General features: G+C 46.5%; 2 protein-coding genes across 2 annotated transcripts; both read left to right on the forward strand.

The window, feature by feature from the left end:
• Positions 1-463: 463 nt before the first annotated feature.
• Positions 464-7,107, forward strand: LOC106485281 (ovomucoid-like). The gene is made up of 5 exons (XM_067305077.1): positions 464-497; positions 1,052-1,182; positions 2,367-2,494; positions 2,861-2,924; positions 6,736-7,107. Exons 1-5 carry the CDS (start codon positions 464-466, stop codon positions 6,742-6,744), a joined length of 366 nt encoding a protein of 121 aa, XP_067161178.1. The 3' UTR covers positions 6,745-7,107.
• A 6,957-nt stretch (positions 7,108-14,064) lies between these two features.
• LOC106485284 (ovoinhibitor-like) lies at positions 14,065-25,456 on the forward strand. The gene is made up of 16 exons (XM_013943618.2): positions 14,065-14,142; positions 14,890-14,909; positions 15,779-15,915; positions 16,353-16,413; positions 16,922-17,055; positions 17,503-17,563; positions 18,632-18,768; positions 19,230-19,290; positions 20,155-20,291; positions 20,770-20,830; positions 22,050-22,186; positions 22,306-22,366; positions 23,652-23,788; positions 24,233-24,293; positions 24,662-24,777; positions 25,266-25,456. Exons 1-16 carry the CDS (start codon positions 14,088-14,090, stop codon positions 25,309-25,311), a joined length of 1,422 nt encoding a protein of 473 aa, XP_013799072.2. The 5' UTR covers positions 14,065-14,087; the 3' UTR covers positions 25,312-25,456.
• Positions 25,457-27,374: the final 1,918 nt, after the last annotated feature.

The raw sequence follows: 27,374 nt of genomic DNA on the forward strand, positions 1-27,374 counted from the left end.
GCGCTCCGCTGCTATCGTCCCGCGGGATGGCGCTGGGGCTGAGCCGTCCTCCCGGCTCCCTCCCCAGCAGATATTCCTGCGGCGGCTGGGACCCTAAAACTGTTTCCCGGGCTCTGTGTCCTTGGAAGGGTCCGAATGAGAGATGGCACCTGTAGCCTGTCACTGTTCCTTGTGTCCCCCACCCCGGCACCAAGGTGGAGGGGGACTGGATGTGCCAGTTTGGGAGCCCCCTCAGCCGGTTTCACTGCTGGAGCTGGCTCCTTGTGCATTGGCTATGGGAGGTGCTGGCCTTGGGCTGGATGCCTGCCCCAAAAATATCCAAAGGGAGGCAAGGGGTGTCCGCCACAGATGTTGAGGAGGTGCAGAGTCAAGGGCCATGGTCCAGAGCAGGGCGATGGGGTGACCGAGGGCCTCGGGAAAGGCTGGGGCAGGGTACTAAGAGGGAAACACTGAGCAAGCGGTCATGGCTGTATATGGAGTAATGGGGGGGCGGATTGGCGCGTCTGCTCTTCTTATCTCTACAAAAAGAAAATGCAAAAGTTTCAATGAGGTCAAACAGTGGAAAATGCAAAACTGATAAGAGAAAATAATTTACCATAAAATGAGTGACTGAGCTGTGGAACTTGCTGCCAACAGAGTGTTGCCAAAAGCTAAGATGATTTAAAAAAAAAAAAAAAAGCCATTTATAGTTCCTCCAGCTTTTTCATTCAGTAATTTAAAAAACATTTTAGAAGGGATAGGAAACCTTTCCATGGGGTTTGGGGGGAGCTTTACTGCAAATCACATTAACCCTCTGAGAGGTGTCTGTCATTGACCACTCTTGAAATGGGATACTGGAGTAAAAAAAACCTGAGGAGGTGGTTCAAGTGCAGCAATTTTAATGCATTCCAGAGGAAGCATTAGGCTGTAATAACGACAGGCTGCTTGAGTGCTTAGTGGTATTTCCTGGCGGTATCAGGGGAGGAGCGGATGCCGATTAGCCTGGCTAACGTGGGGTGATTCAGCACGTGAGCCTGACCCTCTCCGCTCCCGGGCTGCCGGTGGGTTTCAGCATGGGAAGCCCCACGGTGGTCACCGGAGGAGCGTCCCGCTGCTGGGGAGGTCTCCGCTGCCCTGGGCTCCAACGCCGACGCAGGCTGCATCGTCTGGTGCGTGGGAAGGAGTCTGAGGGGAATTGCGAAGGTCAGCACTGTTTGCCTTAACGTCATCATTAATTATACAGATGAGGGAGGAAACGGCACATTAATGAAATTAGCAAGTGACGTTGGAGCGGCAGGCACTATCGCAGAAGCCTGGCGTCACCGTGCTCGCCCCATGCCGCCAGGCATGAACCCGTCCTCCTCTGCGTGGCGGCACTGTCCTGACCCGGCGAGTGGCGATAAAACGTTGCTCTGTGCAAAACGGGGGGTCTGCGGGTGGGACAGGAGATGAAACATCCTCACCACCACTCTCCTCCGGTTGCACCACTTGTAGTTGTCACAACACGTTTTATGGCCCATAGAGAAGGGAATGGAAACCCATCAGTCACTCCTTCGTCTCGACGCTTTTTTGCATGCCGGCAGCCAAGGAGGGCAGCAAGGCTGAGAAAGGGGCGAGTGTGTGTGCGTGGGCTGTGCTATCTCCAACCTCTGCTGCTTGACATTTGCGCTGGCAGGTCTGTGGGGTGAAGACCTAAGTGTGGGAGGCCCTTTGGGATCCCTGGAGAGGCAAGGTGAAGGCCACTTTCTGCTGTGACTTTTTCCTCCCTTGTTGTGCCATGTGTCATTTATAGAAGGCTGTGCATGTATACTCCTGTTCTTACACTTGAGAGGAAGTAAGAGGGCACACTTAATTAGTCATAGCTCTTAATATATTGTTTGCATCTCTTAATTTGGCGACCATTAGAAGTTGTGCTGCGTGTTGCACCGCCCTCGGGTGGCTGGAGTTGGCTGTAGAGATTTTCCTTTAATTTTTGCCGATGGGTGCCTGCTACCTTGTAGCTAAAACAGACGTCAGGGCCCTGACAAAGAAGGACTAGTGGCAGATAGCAGAAGCTTTTGTCTTCTCATGGACCCAGAGAGAGAGAAATAAACCTCCCCTGACCAAAGGTGTCAAGGCGGATTGGGCAAGCGGACCTAGGTCTGTGCCCGCCACTGCCCTGCGGTGCCTCGGCTGGGAGGGCTCTGCGCCGAGGGCCTGGATGCTCGGCCCAGCAAGGGGCTTTATCTCCCTTTACAACCCCAGCTCTGCTGCAGGCGTGATGGACGTGCTGCAGGGCAGAGGGATCTCGAGGTGACGTTTGGATTTTAAGTGCTGCTAAGTTGTGTTTAAAAAAAAGGGGTCTCGCAAGAGAACCGGCACCAAATGTGATTTCTTTTTCTCTTCAGCTGGACTGCGATCGCATTCTGCACGGGGTAAAGGGTGGAAGGATTTTCTGCAGCAAATCCTCTCAACCCGTCTGTGGCACTGATGGGAAAACATACAAAAATGAATGTGACTTGTGTTCAGCTGCCATGTGAGTAGGCGGAGAGATTTCAGTAATACAGGGCCATCCACCATTCCCGAGTGTCTTTTGCAGTGCAGTGTTTGTTTTGATATATCATGACTCACTATCAAGTGTGTCCTTGGTGCCTTGCTGTTAAGCAAACATAGTTCAAAATGCCTGAGATTAATCTGATGACAGCTAATTAAGACACACAAGTTTCCAGAGTCCCCTATCCCCCTTCTGCTCTTTCATAAGATTATTTTGGGAGTAGTAAATGCCATCCTATTGAAAGCAGCATCAGAGTACTAAGGAGTCCACAGAGGACAGTCCTGCTGATGGCAGAGAGCTGCGGCATTGCAAGTGAATAACAGGCAACGTCTTGTCCTCCCTTTGCAGGAGAGCTTCAAACTACATCACAGTAAACTACCGAGGTGAATGCCGAAAGCCTGCCCCAGAAGTGGTAAGGAGCATGTCATTCCTGGGCCAGGAACGCTTGGGCTTTCCCTTTCCATTGAGAAAACCCCGTCGGCACTGTGTGGGCTTGTGGGGGCTGACCAGCAGCCCTGCGTGGACTTGAAGTGGAAAGGTGGTCCCTTCACGAAACAGCATGGAAACAGAGAGGGGGAGAGTAAGCAGTGAAGACGTATCTGCTGGCTACTACTGGCCGTGCTCCTTCGGCAGTAGCTGGGAGTCAACTCTTGATCTGGCAGGCCGGTTAACTAGCAGGTTAACCAAGCCAACAGGGTAATTAATACTGTGTTCACGCCACGCTGGGGAGTCCTGCGGCCGGCAGGGCTCAGCCGCACCGCTGAGGTCCCCTCCATCACGGCGAGCCTGCTCTGCCCAGAGACTGGTACGGGGCATGAGGCCAAGGTAAAATACTCGGCCGTCTGCCTCCCAGCCTGGCCGTAGTCTGGGGAGGCAGGGAGCACCGCTGAGGAGGAGGGATATTGGAGCCCTTGAGCCCCTCCTCTTTATTCCCACGGAGGGGGATTGCTGGGAGCTGGAGAAAGCGGATGCCAAAAGTGTCTCCCGGCCATGGCATCCCCTTTCCTGCTCCAAGCACGTGCCGAGGAGCGTGAGGGGCTCAGAAGCGGGGTGTTTGCGGTCTGGATGGGAGGCGAGGTGGGCTTAAATACAGGTTCAGACTTGGATTTAATATATAACCTAGGCATAGCCTCTGTATTTTACCTAGGCTGTCCAGTAGAAGAGTGACACATCTGGGAAAACATCTGGCTTTCCTCCTGGGATTTTAGAGAGTGAGTGAGGCCAGGAAGACCAGAACTGCATAAACCGTAAAGGCCTCATTTCCCAAATAATATCCAATGAGAAGGCTGGGAAATGATAATTATTCACTAAGTTGCTCATCATACATCCTTTTGGGAAGGGTCTTGAGCTTTGATGTCTTGTGTGATCCTGCATAGCGGGGCAGTTGAGCATTTCCCAGTTGCCCTTTGCATCTCCACCAGTGGCAGCTCTGCAGTCTCCAGTGCTTAGTTGTATAGCCAGACTCTCCCAATTTGTGTCTCTTGGATGTGTTTGGGGGAGGGGACAGATGCCAAGTAGCACCCAGGAAGGATGTGACCTTGCTATTGGCATGAACTGGAACTCTTGAGAAACTGAATAGTCATCCCCAGGGAAATGCTGAGATTTGTCCCCACTCCAAACCTGGAGAGAATCAAAAAGTTGAAACAGCCAAAACAAGAAGTTCTGTGAAGTTTTGGCTGGGAGCTTTGGTTTCTGAATATGAATTTGGTTTCTGAATGTGTTCTGAGTTATTGGCCTACGGTGTTTTTGCAGGCCAAAAGTATTGTCCATACTCCTTGGCATAAAGAGCTTTACTGCAAAATAGACATCATGCCATAGCTGTTTTTCCCTCCTCTGTTTAGTGCTAGGATGACAGCAAGTCACTAAAATATTTAAAAATTACACATTCTGGTTCCTCTTCCTCTCTTCTGTAAAGCATCAGAGCACTCTTAACTCTCTGTTTAAAGGAGAAGAAACCATAGTGCAGAGAAAAATGATTTTGCCCATGATCACACTGGAGGTCTCCTGCCTTCTTGTCTCGGCCTTTAGTGCTTCTTTAAGTTAAGATGAAGCCGCTATGGGCTCATGCATGCTGGGAGCACAGGGAGAGAAGACACTGTTGCTAACCTGCCTGTGACACTGCTCAGGCTGTCCGGGACAGCTGAGAGCAGGTACACCATGTGCAGCTGAAAAATAGAGAGGATTCCCTCAAAACTGTGGCCAGGTTGGGATTGCTTTCTGGTTTGTTTCTTTACCAAGCTGTTACAGCTCTCAAACCTATGCATCTAGAGAAATATGCCATTTACTGAAAATCAAACAAGCTTCATATTTCATAGCCAAGTTAAAAGTATTCCGAGGGGAGTGGGAATCAATTCAAAGGGAAAGCGATAAGCTCTTGTTACGCACACAAAAAAGAAAAAAAAAAAAAGCACACAATGACTTATTCTTTCTTACTTTATGTATATTATATCACCTGAAGAATCAGACTGGACATTTATGGAAGTCCATTTCCTTGGCAAAGGAAATGTGGAGTCCATCAAAGGCTTCTCTTATTTCTGAATTGGAAACCTATAAATGAGAAAAATTCCACTCATGTACTGAGCAATGTTATTTTCAAGCACTGAAACTGATGGTAACCTGCAGTGTAATGAATCCTTCCTTCCTTCCTTCTACTGAAGAGCCAGATGCTAGATATTTGCTATTAAAACGTGGAGGAGACCAGCTCCAGCAGTGCCTTTGGCATCTGAAATGATTTTAGACAGCAGTGATGTGCAGAACAAAAATGCAAAGGCCCAAAGAATCTTCTTCAAACTTGAAGATGATCATATTTTTGGATCATATTTTGAAATTAGCCTTGGAGGTGCATGACGATATATATGGCCAGCATGCCTCATCTCTTCCCTTATGCAGGTCAGTGCCTGCATCCACTCCTGGCAGCAAAGTTCCCACTGAATTTACAGGTGTTTCTGGAAGCTCTCCTGGTCGGTGGCCAGGTTCTCATGAGGAAGGGATTCCCAAAGGGAGGAATGGGAGAAGGGAGGGTTGTGAGGGATTTGACATTAAAGGGTGTATCTGGACAGCGTACGTTGCTGTAGTGGAAAACCTTCTCACGGAGAGCCTTGCCCTGTGCCTCAGGCTGGCCAGCCTCCGGGCTCACTGCCTCCCCGGTGAGGACTGTGACAAAACCAAATTCCTTTGATCCTGCCTGATGCATGCTGTATCCTGCTCTGCTGTACTCCGAGTGAATGTAGCTCTGAGTCTAGGTATTTTGTTGTTTTTGTTTTGGTTTGTTGTTTTTTTTTGACAACCTTGCTTGCTGCTAGGTCCTCCAATGCTGTAAATGTCATAGGGATTGGGATAAATTAATTGTGGGTCTTTTCAGTACCTTTCACTTTTAATGCTACATCTCTTACGGTTCCTTTTCTTGTTTGAAGGCTTTTTCACAAGTCCCCCATGTGATATTCATCATTCTGTCCATTTTAGTCAACAGGTCAGGCAAAAAAAAAGTATGGGTGTATATCCAATTTCTCCTTCTTTCTAATCTGTTAAAGAACAAACAGACAACTCCCATGTTTTCAATGGGCATGTCCCAGTTTTCTTACAAAGCCGGTTGTTTTGTCAGTTTATCACTGTCTAAGAAGGCAGAAGAAGGAAAATAAAAATAGCAGCACCTTTCCCAGATAGGTATTAGGTGTGAAAAGCACCTAGCTTCAGGCTGAAATTAGTGCTGTTTTCCTGGGCTGGCAGCTTCCCAGTCCACCTGCCCTGGTGCCGCACTCTGCAGCCTCTGTTTCGTGCGGAGGTTGAGCAGGCACTGATGGGACATGGGGGTTGTCGCATAAACACAAATGCTCTGCCAGTGTAACACGGCAGTGGTCACGCTTGGCGATGGACTTATTTTTTGCTCTCTCTTTCCAGCAGTAATGGAGTTCAGACTGCCAGCAAATATCAGGGATCAGCTGTGACCAAAGGTAAAGAGAGAAATGCTGTGATTTATTCCCTTTTGGCCAGCCTGTCCTTTGAGACAACCAAACCCTTGTGAAATGCTGTCAAACCTCGCCCAGGCAGGCAGCAGGGCTGGGGGCAAAGGACTCTGCCACGTGATCTTCCCTCTGGCGGCAGCCCGAGGCCGGGGTGCCACAGCACCGGTGCTTTGCAGAGCACTGGGACGCAGCAGGGAACTGTAGGACTTCAGGACTATAGGGATAAGCTCTTCATCTTCCTCCCTTTTTCCCTCTCTCTAGGGCAAGTAACAGAAGAATTGATGTTAAGCCTCAAGGGAATGGAGAAGTCCTCAGTGTTGCCAAAGCCGACCTCATCCCCCCTATGTGGAGGACAGCCCCATCCTTGCTCAGGTGGAGGGAGGAGGGCTCAGGGGACCCAGCCGGTGTTTCCCCAGGTCTGGTTCACATGTGCTCGTCTGGGCTCGACTCTGCTCAGGCTCTTTGCCACGTCGCTGTGTCCTTAGTGTGCTTCTACAATAAAGTTAACTCAGCAGAACTCTGTCACTGTTCTTCACTAAACCTCCCTGGGGGACCTGCCAGTCCCTGCTCCATCTTTACACCAAGCATCCATTAGACAATAAACGCAGAGGCCTGTTGGGTGTATCAGCTGCTGTAAATACGCGGTGAAGATGTCAGGCCTGAAGAGGAAGAGTGTGGTCCAGGGTTTTATGATAAGGTACTGGGGGGTTGGGTTTTCTCTGACTCCTTGCGGGGTCTTGGGTAAATCACTTCACCTCCCATCTGCCCTTTTCTCTTTGCCTGTAAAATGGACATTAAAAGATACTTACCTACCTCAGAGGGTTGTTTTGAGATTTAATTGATATATGTTGGGAAGCCCACAGAAGAAAATCTGTTTTAAAGCACCAAATGTATTCTGGTGCCAGTTTAACTGTTGCAGTAAGTGTCCTCTTCCAGCCAGCTCATCTGAGCACTGGGAAATCCAAACTGCTTTGCTTTGAGGGGTTGTGGGAAGCAAACATTTCAGAGAGGTCGTGTGGGATGGTGTCATGAGCCACAATGCACTGAATCTGGAGTAGTGCCTCAGCTGGGAAGGTCTCTACAGGACCCTGAGGAGAGAATTTGATCTGTTGCACATAGGACCAGCAGCATTTCTAGCCCTGTGAGGGCATAGATGCTGCAGGCACCTCTGGGACAGTGCTGGCCACCTTCATGCACATGCACGTCCCTGCCCTTGGCTGGCCCTGCTGGTGTTGGCAGACTGGACTGGATGCATGGAGCCAGCAGAGCCCTAGGAGTAGAAAGCCCAGCAACTGCCCTCAGTGGCCTGTGAACCAGCGTTGTGTGCTTTTGGATCATCTTTCTGTATTGGCCCGACCTGCCTGCCTGAAGTGGAGCCTGTGCAGCCCTTTGGCCCCCCTGGCTGTGGGCACAGCCGGAGCCCATCTCCCGGGCAGGCTCCTGAAGGGAAGAGAATTGCAAAGTGCAAATGCAGCTTTGCATTCAACCCCCCTACGAGCAGTCCTGCCAGTGCTTCCCAACAGGCTGCAGTGGACTACCTGGGCAGAGCCATGGGGAACGATGACTTTCCACGGGGGCTGGAGGGTGACAGCAGAGCTGGCAAGGGAGGAAGAGGAGTTTGAAATCCCAGCTGAGGGGCTCTAGAGAGATGCAGCCAGTGCCCGAGAGGGGTGAGCTCTTCTCTGAGCAGTGGTGGGATGGCAGGGGAAAGCATGAGGATCCTGGTGCTGGGGAAGGATGGGTGAATGAGAGAGAAGCTCCACAGATTCAGTTGGGGAGTGACTGTTGAATGGTTTAAACTATTTATGGAAAAGTACTGTTGTTTTGAGATGTAACTGATTTACAGGTAGATTTAACTGATTTATATTTGGAAGCTATTTTAAGATGAAGTCAGGTCTTTCAGCTAAATGCTCCCCTAGGTAGTTGGGACCTATCAGTGCAGCCCACCTGAAAATAGTGGGGATCTGCAAAAGAGGAATATATGGTGCCAGGTAACAGAAGTCTGTTGGCAATGTGCATGTACTTCCTGTACTTTCTTTTATAGCTGTTACTTAAAGCAAATATACTTATTTGTATAAACTTCATTACAGGACATTTCCAGAAGACCTTGAGTGAACGCACATAGTATTTGAGTCCATTTTAGCTGTGACCTGGTCTGTAAATATTCTCTGCTGCAGATAAGGATTGAGTGATATTACTTCAGATTTTGGCAAGATTTCACCTAATGCTGTTTCATTTGGTTGCCTCCAGAGTTTTATAGCTTTTCAATTAAGCTTTCAAGACCTGTTTTCTTCGAGGGCAACTATTGAGAACAGAATGTAAACTCTCAAACTATTTCCACATACATCATATTTATCAGTTTATGACTATTATCCGCAGACTCTGACACAAATAGTAGTTAATATTTTGCGTGCTGATATTTAATGTGAGCAAACATTATGGGTTAGAAATTGTCATCGCCTATTTCTACGTGAACCAAAACCTCTATTACCACAAACGGTCATGGAGGGTGAAAGTCACTGGTTTCATACTATTTAACTTTTGCTGGGGATGCAAAACACATGTCTGCTTTTGAGCTTATATAGCAGGTAAATTTCTGACTGTTATTTACACAGTCTGAGAAGGATGAGTATCAGACAGTGAAAATGTTCACTGATGACATCTGCTCACTGATTTCAGCTGAAATCATGTGCAGTGACATGTACCCGATTTTTATAAAAGCAGTGCATAATTTGAGGCTTAAAATAAATTCTTGGAAATGAAAATCAGTGCACTTGAGAAAGCTATTATAATTTGTGGCGAATTTCAAGTATTTAACTTTTGAAATAATCACCAGTAAAATCTACATTAACTGTGCTGCTAAAGTAACGAGCTGATGAGGAAGGTGCCCTTAGTAGGCTCTTCTGTCAGTATTTGGGCACCTTCTGAATTTCTCCCTGCTGCCAGCAGAAATAATCAGCCACAAATAAGAGATTATTAATCAGATTACAATACTCTGTCTGCCAAGATGGCTCATGACAGTGGTTGAGCAGAACTGCCTGTGGTGTAGCCAGCAAACCTCATAGAGGCAGCAACGCTAACTCCCGCATGCTTTCTGCAGTCTCCACAGTCATTCCTGTCTTTCTTTCGACCTCCTTTTGCAGATATCTTCAAGGGCCTCCCGAAGCTGTCTATACCGAGCGGGTGGTACGCAGCAGAGCTGCAGCAGGTACCCACGCAAGGGAGGCCACACGCTGTTTCCAGCATGTTCCAACGAGGTTCCTGGGGTGCAGGAGGCAAAGGCTCAAGAAGTGTTGGGAATTCATTACCATTTCCTTTACGTTTTCTCTTGGTTATCCTATGTGTTACTCTCAAACACTGTAATGAGGTCAAAACAGTCCTCCACAAAACTGCAAAGGTACCAGCACCCTGGGAAGTCTTAAGTTTGCTGTAAATGATACTTTATAAGGGGTGTCTCTTTTGCCAAGATTCAGAGACCCCTCATGTGATTTGTAGTATTTTCTGAGGCTTTGCAGAATTGGCGGCTTCAATCCCCAGGCCTCTAACTAGTCTCCTGCTTCTCTCAGCCTTTCAACAAGTTTTCCCAAACACAGTCAGGTCTCGAGCTAAACTGTTCTCTGCCGGGGCTTTGTCTCTCTTTGTGTATTCTGAGGACTGTTGACTCTGGCAGATGCCTTAGGTGACCTTGTACTCACGATGGTGTTTCCCAATCCTCTGCAGCCTGTCCTTTTGCAGCCTCTCCGCTGTGCACATTATCCTCCTGTTTCTCTTACAGCCCACCGCGGTGGGAGGCTCTCGCGCATGGTGCGCTTTGGAGGTGTCCCCTTTGCAGTCAGCTCCTGTAGACAACGCCAGAAATCCTGCAGCTGGGGGTGTTTGTTCCTTCAAGAACTGAGTGAGTCACGATGTGGAAAGCCTGATGCTGCGTGACACTGCCTTTTTACAAGCACCACACCATTTGCGCAATGACCCCCCCCTTCAAGCTGTCCTTACAGCCCTGCGGTACTCTCAGTCCTTCCAAGCAACTGCTGCAAGTTGGTACTTGAGGGTTTCAGCCTTGTTTCCCTCAATTAGCACAAATTCTGCTGCATATCCCATCTGCTTTATCCTGGGGACTGGTGAATGGCCCTTTCTCTTTCCTCTCTTTAGGGCTCTTTCTTGATAACCGTTTGCTGGTTTGTCCTTTCCTGCAAGAGCCTCTCTACTATAGGGAGCCCTTGTTTAGGCTATTTCCTTGGGATTTTCCCTGCTCCGCCACATGCTACAGGACCTCTCCTGATGCCCAGCCCTCACATTAAAACAATCAATAAATGAGACGTGGAGCTGAAAGAAGTCTTCAGAGCTTTCCCCTACAGGAAGGCACAAGCAGCTCCACTCATACAGTTAACTGCAAATAATCACAGGTGAATGCAACTAGTTGCAAACTGCAAATCCAGATGAAAATTCACAAATCTCCTTAATGATGAAGGTCCCAGAAAAAAACACTTTTGTGTCTTAGAGAATGGAGGCACTCTGTGCTTGTCACAAATGTCTTTAATTCACAGTTGTAGGAAAAGAAAGAAATGGAGAAAAGAAATGGGACTTTTCCATTTCTCTCTCTCTCTCTTGCACATACACACACAAACGTGTGTTGGAGTAGGCCAGAGGGAGCTGGATGATCAGGGAGCAACCGCATTGCCCCCTCCTTTTGGTTTCAGACTCAAGCTCTCACACTCACAGTGCTTCACCCATGCACGGTAAGTCCACGTTCAGCACTCCAAAGTGCTCCCTCTGCGCCGCCCCGGGGCCCCGCTGGCGTGCCTCGTGCCGCGGCTAGCTCTGCACGCCGGCAGGTCCGTGCTGAGCACCAGCACCGGGCCTGAGCACGGGCTAGCAACAACCGCACGCCTGGTTTGCAGATAGGAAGTGTGGACAATTTCTGCTTATATTTATGAAGAAGAGGTGACTGGGTTTCACTGCCGTCTGGCTTCAAAGGGGCCACCTTCTTTTCGGTCCGTGTCAGTGAAGCTCTGTATATGCTTCGCTGTATATGCATCTAGCTCGGCTTTTGTCTTTTGCTCTAATCTGGAGGCTCTGAAAGGCTCTGTCCTGACAGACAAATGGGCTGATAGAAAAAGCTCTGCTGAGCTTGTCGGCGCAGCAGCCGGCTCCCTTTGGGAGTTGCATTGTGGGGCTTCCTCGTGCGGAAGGCAAAGGCCAGCACTGCGGGGGCTGGCCGAGGCTGAGGACAAGAGGGACGTGCTATAGCTGCCGTGATGATTTCTAGATCTTGTTTCCTGCTCTGAATCCCTGGCAGATGTTTGCTGTTCTTTCCCTTTGAACTACCTCCTATTGCAAACATTTCCTGAATTTGAATAATTTAGTTGGAAAGAGAATTGCTGTGATCTTGACAGAACATGCTGACTCAATCTATTTCAACTGCAGATTTGGTTTGCAAATAATATCTCCTTGCTGATAAGGTTTAGGTGTCATCTTTGCGGACGTTGGCAGAAATTAATTTGACCGTGACAGCTTTTATAGAATCTAGCAATAAAATTGTCAAGATACATTTTCTTCTGCCAGGATGCACTAATTGATGATGGTCTTGGCTGGAATAAAGCACTGAGAGACAGATATTGTAATTGGGATAAACAGGGGTCACTATAGTTGAGACCTGCATTGGTCTAAAGGTCTGGAGTCTTTGACACTTGGTGGAGCTGAGATAAGGGACAGGACAGGAGAAATCAGAGCTGAATATTAGGGGGAAGGAATGAAAACAAGAGACATGGATAGAGAGCTCTGTAATGTTACTAGAGATTAATGCAGCTGGGAATGCTGGCATTTGGGGAGACTTTAACTTTGCAAATGTACACTGCAAACTACTAATATTATCAAATCTCAGATACTTCTGAATATGAGAACAAATAGAATTTTCCATTAAGTAATCCCTCCACCCCCAAAGTGTTATTTTAGATTTGCATTTGATGTGTGAAGGATATTGGAGATGTCCTTCTCTTAGAAAGAAAAACTGGGATGATTCAACCTGAGTTCACTCTGTTTAAATTATGTCAAAAACAGATCTGAAAATAAGGATTTTGATTACCAAGTACAGAATTTGAGAGATTAAGACAAAAAATAATGAAAAATCTGGACTGAAGAATTTAGGATCCCAATTTAGAAGTCTGGGCTTGAGACCAGTGCAGAGAATTGCCAAAAATGAAGGTGAACGAGACTTTGCAGAGGAAATTCACACATGCAGCAGAGGTCACCTGTGTGAATGCAAAGAGAAAGAGTGGCCACCTCTGCTCTGCAAAGACATGGTAGAAATGAAACATAATATATCTGTGGTTCCAAATTCAGAGAGACAGATGCTCAACACATGTATTGGCAGACTGACTTATGAGAACAAGATTAAGGAAAAATAATCACCACATCTAAAGTTGGAAGCAAAACTCTGCTCAACATATCAGGGTGGGAAAAGTAGATGCTCTTCATTGTGGAGTTCTGGGAGAACTAGCACACAGACCTGCAGGTCCAGTAGTTATACTATTTCATAAAAGTCTGCTTGGTACACGTGCGGTACAAGGTGACTAGAGACTACCAACTGGCACAGCTCTGTTTACACAAAGGAGCAAAAGTGTTCAGGACCAATCCCAGCTCTGTTGCTTTAATACTGGGCAAGACTTCAGGGGCGATTTGAAGAAAAATAAATACATAAAGTGCAAAGGGATAATGTGCACTGTGAATTTTCTGAAGGAAATCATGCATGGGCTGATACCAATCTTTACAAAGTTGGCTGGCTTCCTAGATAAAAGGAATACAGTAGATCTAGTGTACCTGAACTTCAAAGCTTTTGATCTGCTGCCCTGTGGGATACTGTCAGTCAGGCTTGGAGAGGCAGATGAGGAACTGGCTACAGGAGAGATGATAGTGTAGGATCAGGGGGGACCGTGGATCTGGATGGAAGTTATCAGTGAACAGTCAAAGGGATGATTCGGGGGACCAAACTTAATATTTTTGCTACTTGCCTTAGAAGAGAAAAAGTTGGCACATGGAACAGACCACTGCTGAGATTTTAAAACAGAAGAAGAACAGAATTTCTCCAGCAGAGAATTGGGTGACCTTCTGGACTGAAATTGTCTGGACTCAAACTGGGATGAAATACAGTGGTGAAAAGTGCAAAAATCATGCTGTGAGGTTTAATAATGAGGATTTCAGCTATCAGCTGGGAGCTCAGTGGAAAACTACAGAGGATGGGAAAGACCTAACTGTATTTAGTGAGCCCCATGGTAAATGTAAGCCTGGAACATGCCATGGCTGGGTGAGGAGGAGTGCAGTTGTGGGGCATGGGGGCAGAGCCAGGAGGAAGGCAGCCTGGCATTGCATCTGGTTCCCCTCGACCATCCGGCCATGCAGAAAGCCCCTTCCCGGCATTTACTCCTGTGTCAATCATTAGCCAGAAATCCAGATCTGGGTAAATATATTCTGGCTTCCAGTGTTGATGACAAGATTGGAATGTTACATAATAAGGTGGGACCGTTTGACAGTATAGGGTGTTATATACTCCTGCTCGTGAACTTCGCCTCCTACACCACACGCTTGCAACCTGCACAGACGAGGCACTGCTGTTGACCATGAAGCTAACGGGGGTCTTCGTGCAGGTGGCTGTAACCCTGTGCTGCTTCTTAGGTGAGTAATTCCTATGACGCTGCTCAGATCTCTGCAGCTGAGTCAGAGGCTAGGTTATTAGTAAAGTGTTTGAGTCTCGTAAAGTGGAGGAGAGTCTTCTTCTGTGAAGAAATATTCTGCCTGAGAAAGTGCAGCAAAAAATCAGACTGAAATTTCAGCAAGCCTCATACAGACAACTGTTTTCATCTTCTCATTTTATAGGAATAAAATATTGAAGGAGCAGTTCTAGTGCAGGGCAAGAACTTATATGTTGAATGTAAGGGCAAAATAAAAGTTACCTCTGTCTGAGTGAGCAATGAAAATGAAAACTTTAACTCCTAGGTTTACTCTGCAAGGTTGCTGTGCTGTTCCCTGCAGCTGAGAAGCACGTGACCGAAGATGGACAGTTTCAGTGGTCAACAGTCTTCTTAAATATGCATGTCCTCTAACTTCTTAATGTCAGATACAAACTCTTTTAGAAAAGGTTAAACTATGAAAATGCACAATGTAAATTACCCCTATCATTTCCCTGTAACATCTTAGGAATTGATTAATTTATTGTCTCTCCCTTTCTGTCTCCCCTCAAAAGTACAATGAAACTTTATTAATACACCCTATCACCATCTACAGTCATGATGCAATATTTTCCTAAATGCAATAAACCAGTCATCAGCGGTTGCTGGATTTAACTATTTCATGACATTTCCATATGTCATCTCTGCATGTCAATAATTTTTTTTTCTTTTATGTCTCTGTTTTTTTTTTTAGATACTGTCTTTGGAGTTGAGGTGAGTTACAGATCTTTCCATTTATCCTGTTCTTTTCCTGGTCTCTGGTAGAATAGCAATAGCATGTAACCATTTGATGACCACGTGGATTAAATCTAATGAAAGCTTGGCTGTTTGAATAATATTTGCCAGTGTATGATTGAAAAATACTGCCAATTTCGTGAGAAAATAAAACATCTACCATTTTTATGCTATTTTCAGTTCATTAAATAAAACAAAGAAAGCATTAGTAATTGTATAATTCTACTATATCAACTCTTAGACATAATTGATCTACTCCTGCAGTCAAAGGCAGTAGGTTACAGCCTCAAGAGGAAAACTAACCTAAGATGATATGCCTGAAAGCATCAAAGACCATGATTCAGATAATTTTTCTATACAGTAATACCCACAGAATTGTGTCCCTCGAATAGGTTTTACATACATATACTTAGCGATGGAAACAGCAGGGTATGTGCGATAGATTTGTCTGCAGGTTCTGCCCACACAGCTACGAGTGCTGAGACTCCGGTAGCTCACCAGAGACTGCAGCGTGCTTGGGAAACCTTTTAGACTCAGCGCTCGGGGGCTCTGGAGGAAGGCCAGGCTCCCAATTACCAGCCGCCTTCATTAGGCTGTCACCTCACCTACAGCGAGCCTTCCTCCGGGCCCCCCGGACTCCTGCCTCAGAGGAAAGCCTCATCAGAAACTTTTGCAGGGAAGATTCACTCCTCCCGGCCGCCTGGAGGGATTCAGAATAATTCCTCTAGTTTACCTCCTGGCTGGAGCTGCAGGGGCTGCTGCTGGGGCGGGGGGAGCTCGCACGGGGTGGGGTGTCTTTCGGCATCGCAGCCTGCAGCGGGGCTGACGGCGGCACGCCGCTTGCACAGGTCGACTGCAGCCAGTATCCCAGCAGCACCACTAAGGACGGCACCGACTGGGTAGCCTGCCCGAGGAACTTCTCGCCCGTGTGCGGCACAGACGGCTCCACATACAGCAACGAATGCGGCATCTGCCTCCACAACAGGTGAGTCTTGCGCCACAGGCGCTGCGCCGACCGGGCAGCGCTGTGCAGTGCGCCTGGTGTCAGCCCTTGAAATACCGGCATTTCTTCGTAGACTTTAGAAAGTCCCTCGGGAGTGGGTTTGCCCTGAGCTCCCACAGCGCTTCCTCCTCCGCCTCCTGGCGTGGGCTGCTGAGGCAGGTCGCAGCTCTGAGTGTGGCTGGAGGAGGAATAAGCTGATTCTTATTGCAAAGGAGCAGACCAGCTGCTTCCCACTGGCCCACTAGAAACCCAGCAGATACTGGCAGAAGTAGCAGGGCAATAGATTAGAGGTAAGAGTGGCAGTTACGTGCTCCAAAAGGCACAGAGGAGCATATGAGTTAGCACCTAGGCACTGACTCCTCCAGTCTGGAGGCGACGACTGCTCTTCGCAATCCCTGACAGAAGTTGTCTTCTTCTAGGCAGCACAGGAGCCATGTTGGTAAACAGCACGATGGAGAATGCGAGCAGAAACTTATTCAGGTAAGTGCAATAGCAAGGCAAAATCTTACTCTGCTGGTGTCCATGGAAGACTTCTGTTGGCTGTAGAAGTGGACAGTCCAGCCACCATATAAGAGGAACATAGTCCAAAGGAAAATAAAACGTTGGTCTGCACAGTCCAAAGGGAATTAAAAAATGATGATAGCCAAGGCCCAGAAGGTTTTATGTGCCATATGGTACTACGTCTCTCTGTTTTTCTAGTGCAGACTCCTAACCTCTGGACTCAGGAATAAGATGAAAATGTCATGTTGGCTGAAGGTTGGATCTCACAGCCTAGTTAGTTCCAGTAAGATCTCACGAAAGTCCTCACAAAGCCAGAATGAACAGTCCTTCTTTCTATGCCATTTTCTTCAGCATGAGAGAATTCCCACAACATTGGCTCCAACTGCTTTTGGAGCCCCAAAGGCTGAGACAGAGTAAGGATACTATAAAGAAGCATTATTTCTTTCTATCAAAAGTGAATTCTGTTCTGTTACTGCTATTTTTACAGGTCGACTGCAGTAGGTACCGTAGAGCTACAAAAGCTGGTGAAGTCCTGGTAGCCTGTCCAAGGATACTGAAACCAGTCTGTGGCTCTGACAGCTTCACTTATGACAACGAATGTGGGATCTGTGCCTATAATGCGTAAGTGGTGTGCGTAGAACCTCCTCTCTGGACAATCACCAATATTTAAGGCTCTCAGAAGTGTTCCTTTAAAACGCTAGTCTTTCTTCAGTCTGGGTTCTCAGTAGGTCTCTCTGGAACTATCAGTTTGCAATTTCTCCAGCCAGCTTGAGCTTTCTTCCCCAACCTCTGTGCTCATGTGTGGAATCACAAAAGAGCCAGAGGATAACACAGAGCAGAGCCATGAGCCCATCAGAATGGTATTCGTAATACTGCAGGATAAGGAAATAATGTGTTTGATGCTCAAAGAGTGACTGCTACCATCCTCTGGGCATATTCAGATTAAACTCAGACAGTTCTAGCATCCCATGCACTGGGTAGGACCTTGCTTTCTTGTTCTAGTGTCTAGACTATAATGGAGAAAGTGACTCTCAGAGCTCTCTAACCAAAGCAGCTCTTTTTTTCCAGAGAACATCATGCCAACATTAGTAAAAAGTATGATGGAGAATGCAAGCATGAGATTGTCTCGGTAAGTGCAATAGAAGTCAAAATCCATCTCTTACTGCTGTTAGTAGAGAGAATGCCACTGACTTCCCTAGGAAATTGTGAAAGTGCCATATGACAGGGCTTACGAGGGTCCCAGCCCAGGCTCTAGCGTTCTGCAAGTGAGAGTGGATTTCTCATCCTCCTTGCCCCGAAAGAAAGGGTGACCCCACTCATACCACACCAAAAAGACAAAGGAGACAGGAAATGGGTATGAAATATGAAGCTGTAGTCACCCAGCGCTGTAGAGTGCACTTTCCTTCATACTAAGCTGGCTTTTGTGCCCAGGGAAAGGGGAGGCCCAAGAGACCAGCGTATTTAGTTCTTTGGGTGCTGGATTTTCCTTGACAGTGTGTTGTGCAGGCTGGCAGTTTTCTTTCTGAACATCACAAGCTTCTCCACCCTTTGCAACAGGGACTCAAAACTCCCATGCTAGTTGTTTTTGCAGACATAATGAAACTCATAAGAGCACTAAGCATACATATTTATAGGGTTTAGCTTATTGTATATTTATAATTAGTTCTACACGAGGCAGAACAGTCTGGTGCCTCAGGAAGAAAAGCTTATATATTTCAGAACAAAAATCTGGGGATGTAGAAAGTCCATTCCCCAACTGATAGATAACTATTTCTTCTTTATCCTTTCAAATCCCATTGCTTAACTACATGAAATCTGAACTATTAAGTAATCACAGCACTGGAGAAAAGGGAGAAAAACAATCCAAACTACAACAATACTAGTCAGATTTTTAGCTGGTGAAAAAAGGTTCCCAACAAATTGAAGAGAATTTTGTTGGTGAGAATGGGCCCAAAGTTTTGTATGTTCCTTCTGTCTGAAGGATCCCTTCTCCAAGATGGGTCCTTTCTCTCCACTCCTAGACAACTAGGATAATGTTCAGAAATCCCATTTCTGATAGAAGATTTAGTTTAAGTGTATCAGGGCTTTGTCCTGTTGCAGAAACTGTGAAGGCTGGGATACAGAACAGAAAGGTTTTGCATGGACTTTTCTCACATAACAATGGCTCTACCAGATCTAACTCTCCTTATTTTAATAGATTGACTGCAGCCGGTACCCAACAGAAGTCACTGAAGATGGCAAAACATTAGTATCCTGTCCAAGGGTCCTGCGTCCAGTTTGTGGCACAGATGGTTTTACATATGATAATGAATGTGGGATCTGTGCCCATAATGGGTAAGTGCCATACACAGAGCATTCCTTCTAAGTTACCAGCAGCACTTAGCAGTCCTGGTAACAGTCCTTTTATATTTCTGCTTATGCCTATTTCTTCAAGCCTCTTAGAAACCGGCTTATTTTTGGGTCTTTCTTGAGTTTCCTTCCGATTTCCTTTTTGTCCTCATGAAGGGAAACTTGGAAGAGTCAGATGACAGCTCTTTGGATTAGTCTGTAGGCTGGCCAGTGACTGAGCAGATGAAGGAATAGTTCAGAATATCACTTTAAATTATATGTTTTTAGAAGATGTGACGAGCTTGTTAACGAGTAGAATAATGTAGCTATTTTGATACACTCCTGTAGAGGCTGAAACATTAATTTGCCAGGTATTTGCTCTATGCTATATCTGATTCATTTTGCATCTGAATATGACCAGGAGCTTAAGCATTAAGTTCCTCGACTTCATTGTCTCCCTCTTCCAGAGAGCAAAGGACCCATGTTGGCAAAAAGCATGATGGAAAATGCAAACAGGACGTTCCTGAAGTGAGTACAATATAAGGCATATTTCTCCTCTTGCCTATATTAACTGAAAGATTCCCTGAGGCTACCTCTACTCTGAAAGTGAGCTGGCCTGAAGCCTGGCTTTCTCCACATGTCCACTAAGCCTTGTGAGCCCCCTGCGTTCAGGACGCCTACAAATCCCATCTGTCTTGAGGCAGGTGTCATCTGGGCCCTCCTTGCCTACAAAGCCCTGGCAGATGGGCTGCATGTGAGCCGCTGTGCTAGGCACAGAGTCTACATTACAAATTCACGCCTACGCCAACCTTTGGAGTGGGGGGTGTATTCTGGTATACGGAGCACACCTGAAGTTTTGCTCCAGGCATATCAGCTGAGAGGTCCCAGAGCTCACTTCTAGGACACGCCAGCACATAAATGTGGAAGTCAGTCAGTTTGATAGCAGGTCTTCCTTTGAGGATGATCTTCAATTGCATTATCAGCGAAGTCCAATTTGTTTCACTATTTTGTTGTGTTTTTTTTATTTATTTCTGTAGTACAGAATGACATGGGGCTGTTTCTTTCTGGTTTTCTGACCTACTTTTCAAACAGTTTTGCTCAGGTTGTAAACCCCTGGAGTCAGAAGTAAAGTTGGGTGGCATTTGGGATTGACCTAGCTAGTTGCACTAGTGGTTGGATGTCTCACAAACTATGCAGTGCTGTGTAGTTCCTTGTGTGCATGAGGGGATTCATGCAGAGCTGATTCAGGCTGGTTTTGAGAAAGCTGAAATGCAACACCAGTGTTGTCTCGGCATCCAAGCATAAAAGACATGGAGACAAATGGGAGATTACTCTAGGTTTTGTCTCAGAAAACACATGCTTCCTTGGTGCTGATACTCCTGCTTTTTGCAGCTTGACTGCAGTCAATACGCATCAGAAGTGACTAAGGATGGTAGACCCCGGGTGCTATGTCAGAGGATCCTGCTCCCAGTCTGTGGCACGGATGGGTTTACTTATGGCAATGAGTGTGACCTCTGTGCCCATAACATGTAAGTACAGCGCATAGGACTTCCCTTTGGGGGTAACTAGCCATGGTTAGTGCTCCAGGCAGCTCTTCTCTAAATATCAGCATGTCTATAAATGTATTTCTATTCATCTTTCAATCTCCTGAAGCCCCATCACCTTGATTTTCTTCCCTGACCCTCTGTTAGTGCTCATCAAGGGAGCTGGGGAAGAGCCAAATGTCAATCTGTGCATACTGTGAGGGCTGTGGTATCTGAGCAAAGGAAAGGGTGGATGGGACTGCTACCTAGCACACTGTGAGGAGACCTGATATGTCTGTTACTGTTTAGGACTATGCTTGCTAAGGACAGGGAGAAGATAGCTAATTAGGCAGTGAGATGCTTCCTTTATCATAAATATTGACTATGAATGAGGTCCACTTTTTATGGTGCCTATGTGTCCTGTGGCTTACATGGTGAGCACGCTAATGTGTGAGCACACTAACACCAACCTCTGCCCTTTCAGAGAACACGGAACTGATATTAAGAAGAGCCATGACGGAAGATGTAAGGAGAAAAGTCTCCCAGTAAGTCTAAATAGATGTAAAATAAGTGCTCTAGCCTGCTCTCCCTACAGTATCCAGAAACACCCTGGCTGCCTTTGCTGAGCTATCTGTCTTCCCAAATGCGCAGAGGGTTGCTGCACAGCCCTTGTGCTGGCACTGCATTGCTCCCTAGCTGCTTGCAGCAGCTGCTGCCGACATACTGTGCATCAGGGCGAGAGAGAACGGGAATAGCCCAGGACTTCAGAAACAAAATGTCCCAGTACTGCAGATCTCTGAACTGAAATCATTAGAAGCAGCCCAAGAACCAGGCAGCCTATTTTAGGGTGGTAGGAAAAGAAGGCAGAAGAACCTGTTAGATATCAGTGTATTCTTTCAGTTTTAGGATTTCCATTGCAATACACAGGCAGGTTAGAAAACCCTCATGCTCCAGTTAGCCAGGAAACCTCTGCTCCTAGCTACAGATACAGAAATAGCTTTATAAACATCCACAGTAACAATACATGCTGATAAAATCTCTATGCATTTATTCTGCATACGCAAAGCAGCTCCAAAGCACTGAGAATAACTTCATGCACCCGGAGGGAATGCAATATGATTTGAATAATAAAGACACTGTTATCTTTGCTTTAATTTGTCCTTGGACCATGTGAGAAATTTGGGTAATAAGAGACACTACACTGGGGAAACTATGCAAAATGACAGTAAAAGGTCAGACGCTTAGCTAATGTAGACCGACTTCCACTGCTATTAACAAGAGTTTGCCTGTTTATCCTCAAATATTTGAAGTGCCACTTTTTATATATTGTAAGGCTTTTTACAACACAATCGGGTGAAATGGTCCTTGCTGCTATTTTGAAACTGCTGAAACTAAATCTCAGATTTAGTTAGCTCTATGTCAAACTGGACTTAATGTAAAACCCTTTAAATCTGATTCCTTGGGTGAAATGTTTGTTCTAAAACCTAGTCAATTTTCTTCAGGACATGGAAAACTTGCATACATACTTGTCTGGGAAAATGATCTTTCCTGTCAGCTCTTCTTTTCTTCCCTCTGTTAGCAGACAATATTGAAGCCAACTAAAATTACTTACTTCATTTCTAAAGGAAGACTAAAATTAAAATACAACCCTATTTTTTCTCTAGCAGAAGCTTTTAAAATCTGGAGGAATAGAGCAGGCAGACTGCAGATGAGACATTTTTGTTTCACAGCGGCTGACTTGGCTCTGCTGTTTTATCTCCCCAGGTTGACTGCAGTAGATATCTGTCCAGTACTACCAAAACTGGTGAAGCCATCTCATCCTGCCCCTTTGTCCTGCACGAGGTCTGTGGAACAGATGGTGTCACCTATGGCAATGACTGCGCCCTGTGTGCCCATAACTTGTAAGCCCTGGCAATCCTCCGCTGAGCAATCAACAGTCCTTCACAGCGCCTGCTGCCTGGACCAAGAGGGAGGGAGTCACTCACTGAGTTTTCTTAACTCCCCTTTCTCTCTCTTCTAGAGAATTTGGAACCAATGTAGGCAAAAAGCATGATGGAAAATGCATAGAGGAAGTTCCTCAAGTAAGTGAAACTTAAAAAAAAAATAAATAGGAGCTTGAGGTGATGCTGAGTGCATAACTTAAGTGCTGGCTAGTTTTGATAGCCTGGCCTCCACCGGGTCACATAGCTCATGCTGCCCTTCCTTCCACGGGTGAATACCCACCTCCTGACAACAGGAATATTGTGCACTTCCTGCACACAGTCTTAAGAAGAAAGAAAGGAGGACAGGTGAGGAATGAGTTCTGAGACAGGTAACAAATGATTTAAGGCACTATGAGAAGAAATCCCTTTCCCACAGCAGTCCATCATAGGGCAGCAGGAACTTAGCAGTCTGTTTTGGCAATATGGGAAGGGAACACAGAGGACCCCAGGGTGCCTCTGTATTTTCTTCTTTCTGCAGACTTAAGTTTTACAAAAGGATGTTTTGCAAAGATTAGAAAATCAGTGTGTCTGTGTTTTGAATGTTGATTCCTAATGTCCCAGGGGATTCAAACCCCTCTCTGTTTTTCTTGCAAATTCAATGTAATCTAATGTATACCAACAATGAATCTTGTAAAAATACCAAATTAACTATATTTGACCAGCTCTAAATGATTTACACCCACCAAGGAATAGAAAAACAAAGTTGTCTCATTAGCATGTGTTTGAAAGAGTCAACATCCTGAGTCAGATATTTCATTTCTATACAAACAGAGTATGAAATGTCATCCTTTGTTTCCCTAGTACACACTGTGCTCAGACCGGGTGAGACACATAAATCAGTAAGGAAGAACTCACACTGGGGAAACTAGGGGTGCTAAAATGCCAGTTCTTCAACCAGTGTAAATCAGCCTCATTTGCTGTCAGTCCTCCTGGCAGATTTCAACACTCGGAGCCAGCCCATTGGAACAAAAGGCCTGTTGGCACGTCCCCCCCCAGCTCTTGTGGGCCATGAAAAACTCCTTGGTCACGGTCAGCTCTCTAGTACGGACTGGATAAATCATTCCATTTTGATTTGCAGATTGTTGTTAAGCTGCATTTTATAATATCGCAGTAGGCTCAGCGAGGTATAAGGGCGTCACAATAAATACAAAGCTGAGGGAGAGATGTGTCCCTTCAGCCTCATTTCAGCCTTCTCCAGCTGAAGGCTCTGGAAGGAAATTGCCATGTTACTACTGCTTGGGTTTCAATGGAAGAATGAGTTAATATATAACCCTAATTTATCCTATGGCCGATCCAAAAAGGCAGGGGTATAAGCGGGGGTGTTGGGTCTGGGCGCTGCTGGAGCAGAGGCCATACCAGAGCTTTTGCTGTGTTTGCTTCCCAGCTCAACTGCAGCAAGTACCAAACAGTCACTACAGATGACGGCAAGCATCTGATGCTCTGCCCGATGATCTACGCTCCCATCTGTGCTACCGATGGCGTCACTTACGCCAGTGAATGCACGCTGTGCGCCCACAATCTGTAAGTACACACACTTCTCCTGGGGGCACTGGCAGTGGCTGTGGTTTGACGGGTCCCCACGAACGCCGAGCAGCATGCCGAGGCCTGCATCTGAAATGCTACGTTGGACGGGGGAGCCGAACGCCACCGCGACCTGCCAGCTCCCCTGTCTGTCCCTTCAGCCTCCCTCGTTTCCCTGCTGCCCGGGTTGGTGTTCGAGATGGGCATTCAGCAAGGACCAGGCCACTGCTCCGAGTCCCGCAAAGGGGCATGCGGTGGCTGGCAAGACCACTAGTCCCAAAGACACGGCCCCTGTCCATAAGATCACACACTAATACGGCACAGGCGATGCTAAGCTAGTTTGTCTGAAAGTCGCTTGTATGCTACATGTGAGTCAGGCTGTGGTCTCGCGCTGCAGTTGTAACGGCGAAGTTTGACACTAATGTCAGCGTCTCTTTCCTCCAGAGAGCATCGGAGCAGTCTTGGCAAAAGAAACGACGGAAGATGTGCAGAAGATGTTACAAAAGTGAGTGAGAACAGAAGGAAACAAGGAGCCAGGGCCCGTGTCTGTTACAGTCCTGGGGGCTGTGCTCTGCTCTGAGTTACAGATGGGGGAGCGGTGTTCAGACCTGAGGAGATCACCTGGGAATTTCACAGTGGTCATAAAACAGCCATCATCCATCCCATTGCTCCACAGCAGGGCAAGGAGGAGTGTGGTAGTGAACAGGAGTAGTATGAGATCACATCTGCCACCAGGAAGAAACTTTTTGAGTCAGTTATTATCCTGATCTCACGACAGAGTCTCACTTCTTGGGGTGGTGTCATTCCTGTCGCTGGGGACTGCAGTTTGGTCTCAGGCAGGCCACAGAATCTCTGTCATTCCTCTGTCTGCAGGATTATTGCAGCAGCTTCCAAGAACCCTCGCTTATATGCACCATGGAATATATGCCACACTGTGGCTCCGACGGCAAAACATACAGCAACAAATGTATTTTCTGCAATGCATTCCTGTACGTACAGAAATAAGTCAGCTCTGTTGCATGGTCATTTCCTGCACCTGCTGAAAATGCAGGCCTGTTTCCTTAACATGGTTTTGACTGACTGGTTATGGGCATGTGCTGGACGTTTCTGGTGCACCATAAATTGTGCAAGGAGATGGGGGGGGTTTAAAGGAAAATATGAAGGACCCATTTCTGTGGATCTGTACATGGCTTCCTGGTTTTAACGCCAAAGCCATTTTACTCATGTACACCAGCACACAATTTGTTCCAGAAGCACATCAGGGCATGGGAAAAGTATTTCATGAAACAGCTGGAAGTGTGTGAAATCTTATATCTTTCCTTTAATGATAATAATGAAAGGAAGCAGCTGAGATTTTGAGAATGTTCATCATTAGGCAAGATTAAGTCAACACTTCTTGTGCTAGTGCAGTGGGTAACAGTGCTTCTGTGCCGAATATGCTCTGTGTCTAATCCATCTCTTCTCCTTTTCTCACCAGGGAGAGCAACAGGACTCTCACACTCAATTCTCGGAGCACATGCTAACTACACTGGAGCCCAGCTCAGGAAGAAAAACTCTCTTGTGTGTGACTCCCCATGGGCTGATCTTCCCTAACAGCTTTCCTTCAGCTTGTCTTGTTTCCTCCTATCTCCTGAAACACTTTTTGTTCAATAAACTCACTTGGCAACATTTCTCTGTCTTATTTTAATGCCACATTCTTCCACCCCTCACATGGTACCTCCAATGCTGCAGATTCATTCTTCTATCGATGTCCTCCTTCACCAGACACATGGGCAAACCATTTTTTTCCTGCTGTCCCTCAGTGCCGACCCCACTCCTAGGAGGGACCCGGCTTCCCCTTGGAGCCCCAGGCACTTCCTTACTCCTTACAGTCTCACTGGCAAGATTAATCTCATCTAGCCCTTAATGTCTCCATGTGTTCTCATCATCTAGACTCCCTTTTTTACAGTCAGTGCAGGGAAACAGGCACCCTGAGGGCATGGTCCAGCTCCTCCAAGGGGCAATATCTAAAACAAGGTGGATGGCCTGCTCACAAGAAGAGTGCTTTCTCACTGTTGACTGGGAAGGGAAACTTGCTGCCTAGCTGAGAGGTGCCCCATCCCGGCTCCTGCTGTCAGCACTGTCTGCACAGCCTGCCACATGGAAGAGGCAGCAGCTGCTGTCAGCAAAGGTGATGTAAGCCTGTCTCCACTGAATTGACCTCAGCACCATGTACTGTTATAGGATATAAACTACAGGAGGGGCACATTGAGCTCCCTTCAGGGTCACAGAGAGCAGAAAAGTCCACTCACAAAAGCCTTTGATTTATTAATGCACCAGAATAGCTCCAGGCCTGGTACCTCGCGGGAGCTGAGCAGAAATCACACCTGTAGTGTGGGACAGCCCTGATAAATCACTGCAGCCGCCTTGCTTCTAAAGCCATACGAGAGGGAAAAGGATGCAGAGGAGGGCTGGTGACCAGTTTTAACAAGATATATTGCAAACCATAGGAAAGTGGGTCTGCATAATAGTCATGTTTTGGCCTATATAGGAGACCAAAGAGTTCAGGACACGATGATTACATTTTCTGTCACTTTTGTCTCCATATGGATGGCAGGGTGGGAGGGGGAGCTGGGGGCCACTCTCCGGCTAATGGCAATATAGTTACAACCACTGCATCTAGTTTGGCACTAGGTCCCCCAAGATAAGGCTATTTCTAGTCCAATATTTAGGGCATTAAAGGACTTCTAGACTAAAGCTATAGCCTCCCTGATTCAATGTCCTATTGTAGTTTACCAGAGAGTAACACAATTATTTGGACCCATTTGGAAAGTCACTCTTTGAATTGTCAGGCTAGATTAATGCACTGAAGGCAAATGTTCCAGACTTGGAGATATTCTGGGCATTGTATCAGGGAATAAGGCCTTAAGTACTGCCATGCTATTAGATTTTGTGGCTGGCATGTACTTTCCAAGATGATTTGTAACTAACAATGGCTTATTGTATTTTTCTTGAATCTCTGTCCTAATGTAAATATTTCTTTGGTTTATATAACCTTCTTGCCATTTGCTGTTAAGGCGTTTTTGCAGAACATGCTGATTTATTCCAGTTTAACTGTGACTTGATTTTTAAATAAACTCTACTTATGGATAAGACCTGAATAAAATTTTTGTGGACTTTGGCATAATTTCATTTGGACTTAGCTCTGATTGCTGGCTTTTGTAGTAAAGCTGTTAAGATCTGCGCTGAGTGACATTAGCTGGACACAGACTTGCCAAAGCCTCCTCTGTGGAGCTCATTGTCTGATGACACCAAAGGCAAAACATGAACTCAAAGAGGCACATCTCAAAGCTGAGATGAAATCATAGCAATCCAGGGAAGAAGCTGAAGTAGTCACTAAACACAGTTTCCATGCAGTATTCACCGATAAATTTCATGTGAAAGTACATAATGGGATAAATCACCAAACTAGGCCAGAAAATGGGAAAAGCCTGACATGGGAGTTTATATATTCACTCAGGCGCAGGGGGTGTTTTATGAAGCTATATAAGTCTATAAAAGTAGGGCAGCCTTCTTCTCACTGACAGAGCTGTCTTCTGTCCCTCAG

This window comes from Apteryx mantelli, chromosome 14 (genome assembly GCF_036417845.1).
Source record: "Apteryx mantelli isolate bAptMan1 chromosome 14, bAptMan1.hap1, whole genome shotgun sequence".
NCBI lineage: Eukaryota > Metazoa > Chordata > Aves > Apterygiformes > Apterygidae > Apteryx > Apteryx mantelli.

Coding starts and splice junctions, on each gene's coding strand:
- LOC106485281 (XM_067305077.1), top strand. CDS start 464: ATGGCTGTATATGGAGTAATGGGGGGGCGGATTG. Junction 498..1,051: donor AGTAATGGGGGGGCGGATTG/GCGCGTCTGCTC, acceptor GGTGGGTTTCAG/CATGGGAAGCCCCACGGTGG. Junction 1,183..2,366: donor GTCTGAGGGGAATTGCGAAG/GTCAGCACTGTT, acceptor TTTTCTCTTCAG/CTGGACTGCGATCGCATTCT.
- LOC106485284 (XM_013943618.2), top strand. CDS start 14,088: ATGAAGCTAACGGGGGTCTTCGTGCAGGTGGCTGTAACCCTGTGCTGC. Junction 14,910..15,778: donor ATACTGTCTTTGGAGTTGAG/GTGAGTTACAGA, acceptor CCGCTTGCACAG/GTCGACTGCAGCCAGTATCC. Junction 15,916..16,352: donor GGCATCTGCCTCCACAACAG/GTGAGTCTTGCG, acceptor GTCTTCTTCTAG/GCAGCACAGGAGCCATGTTG.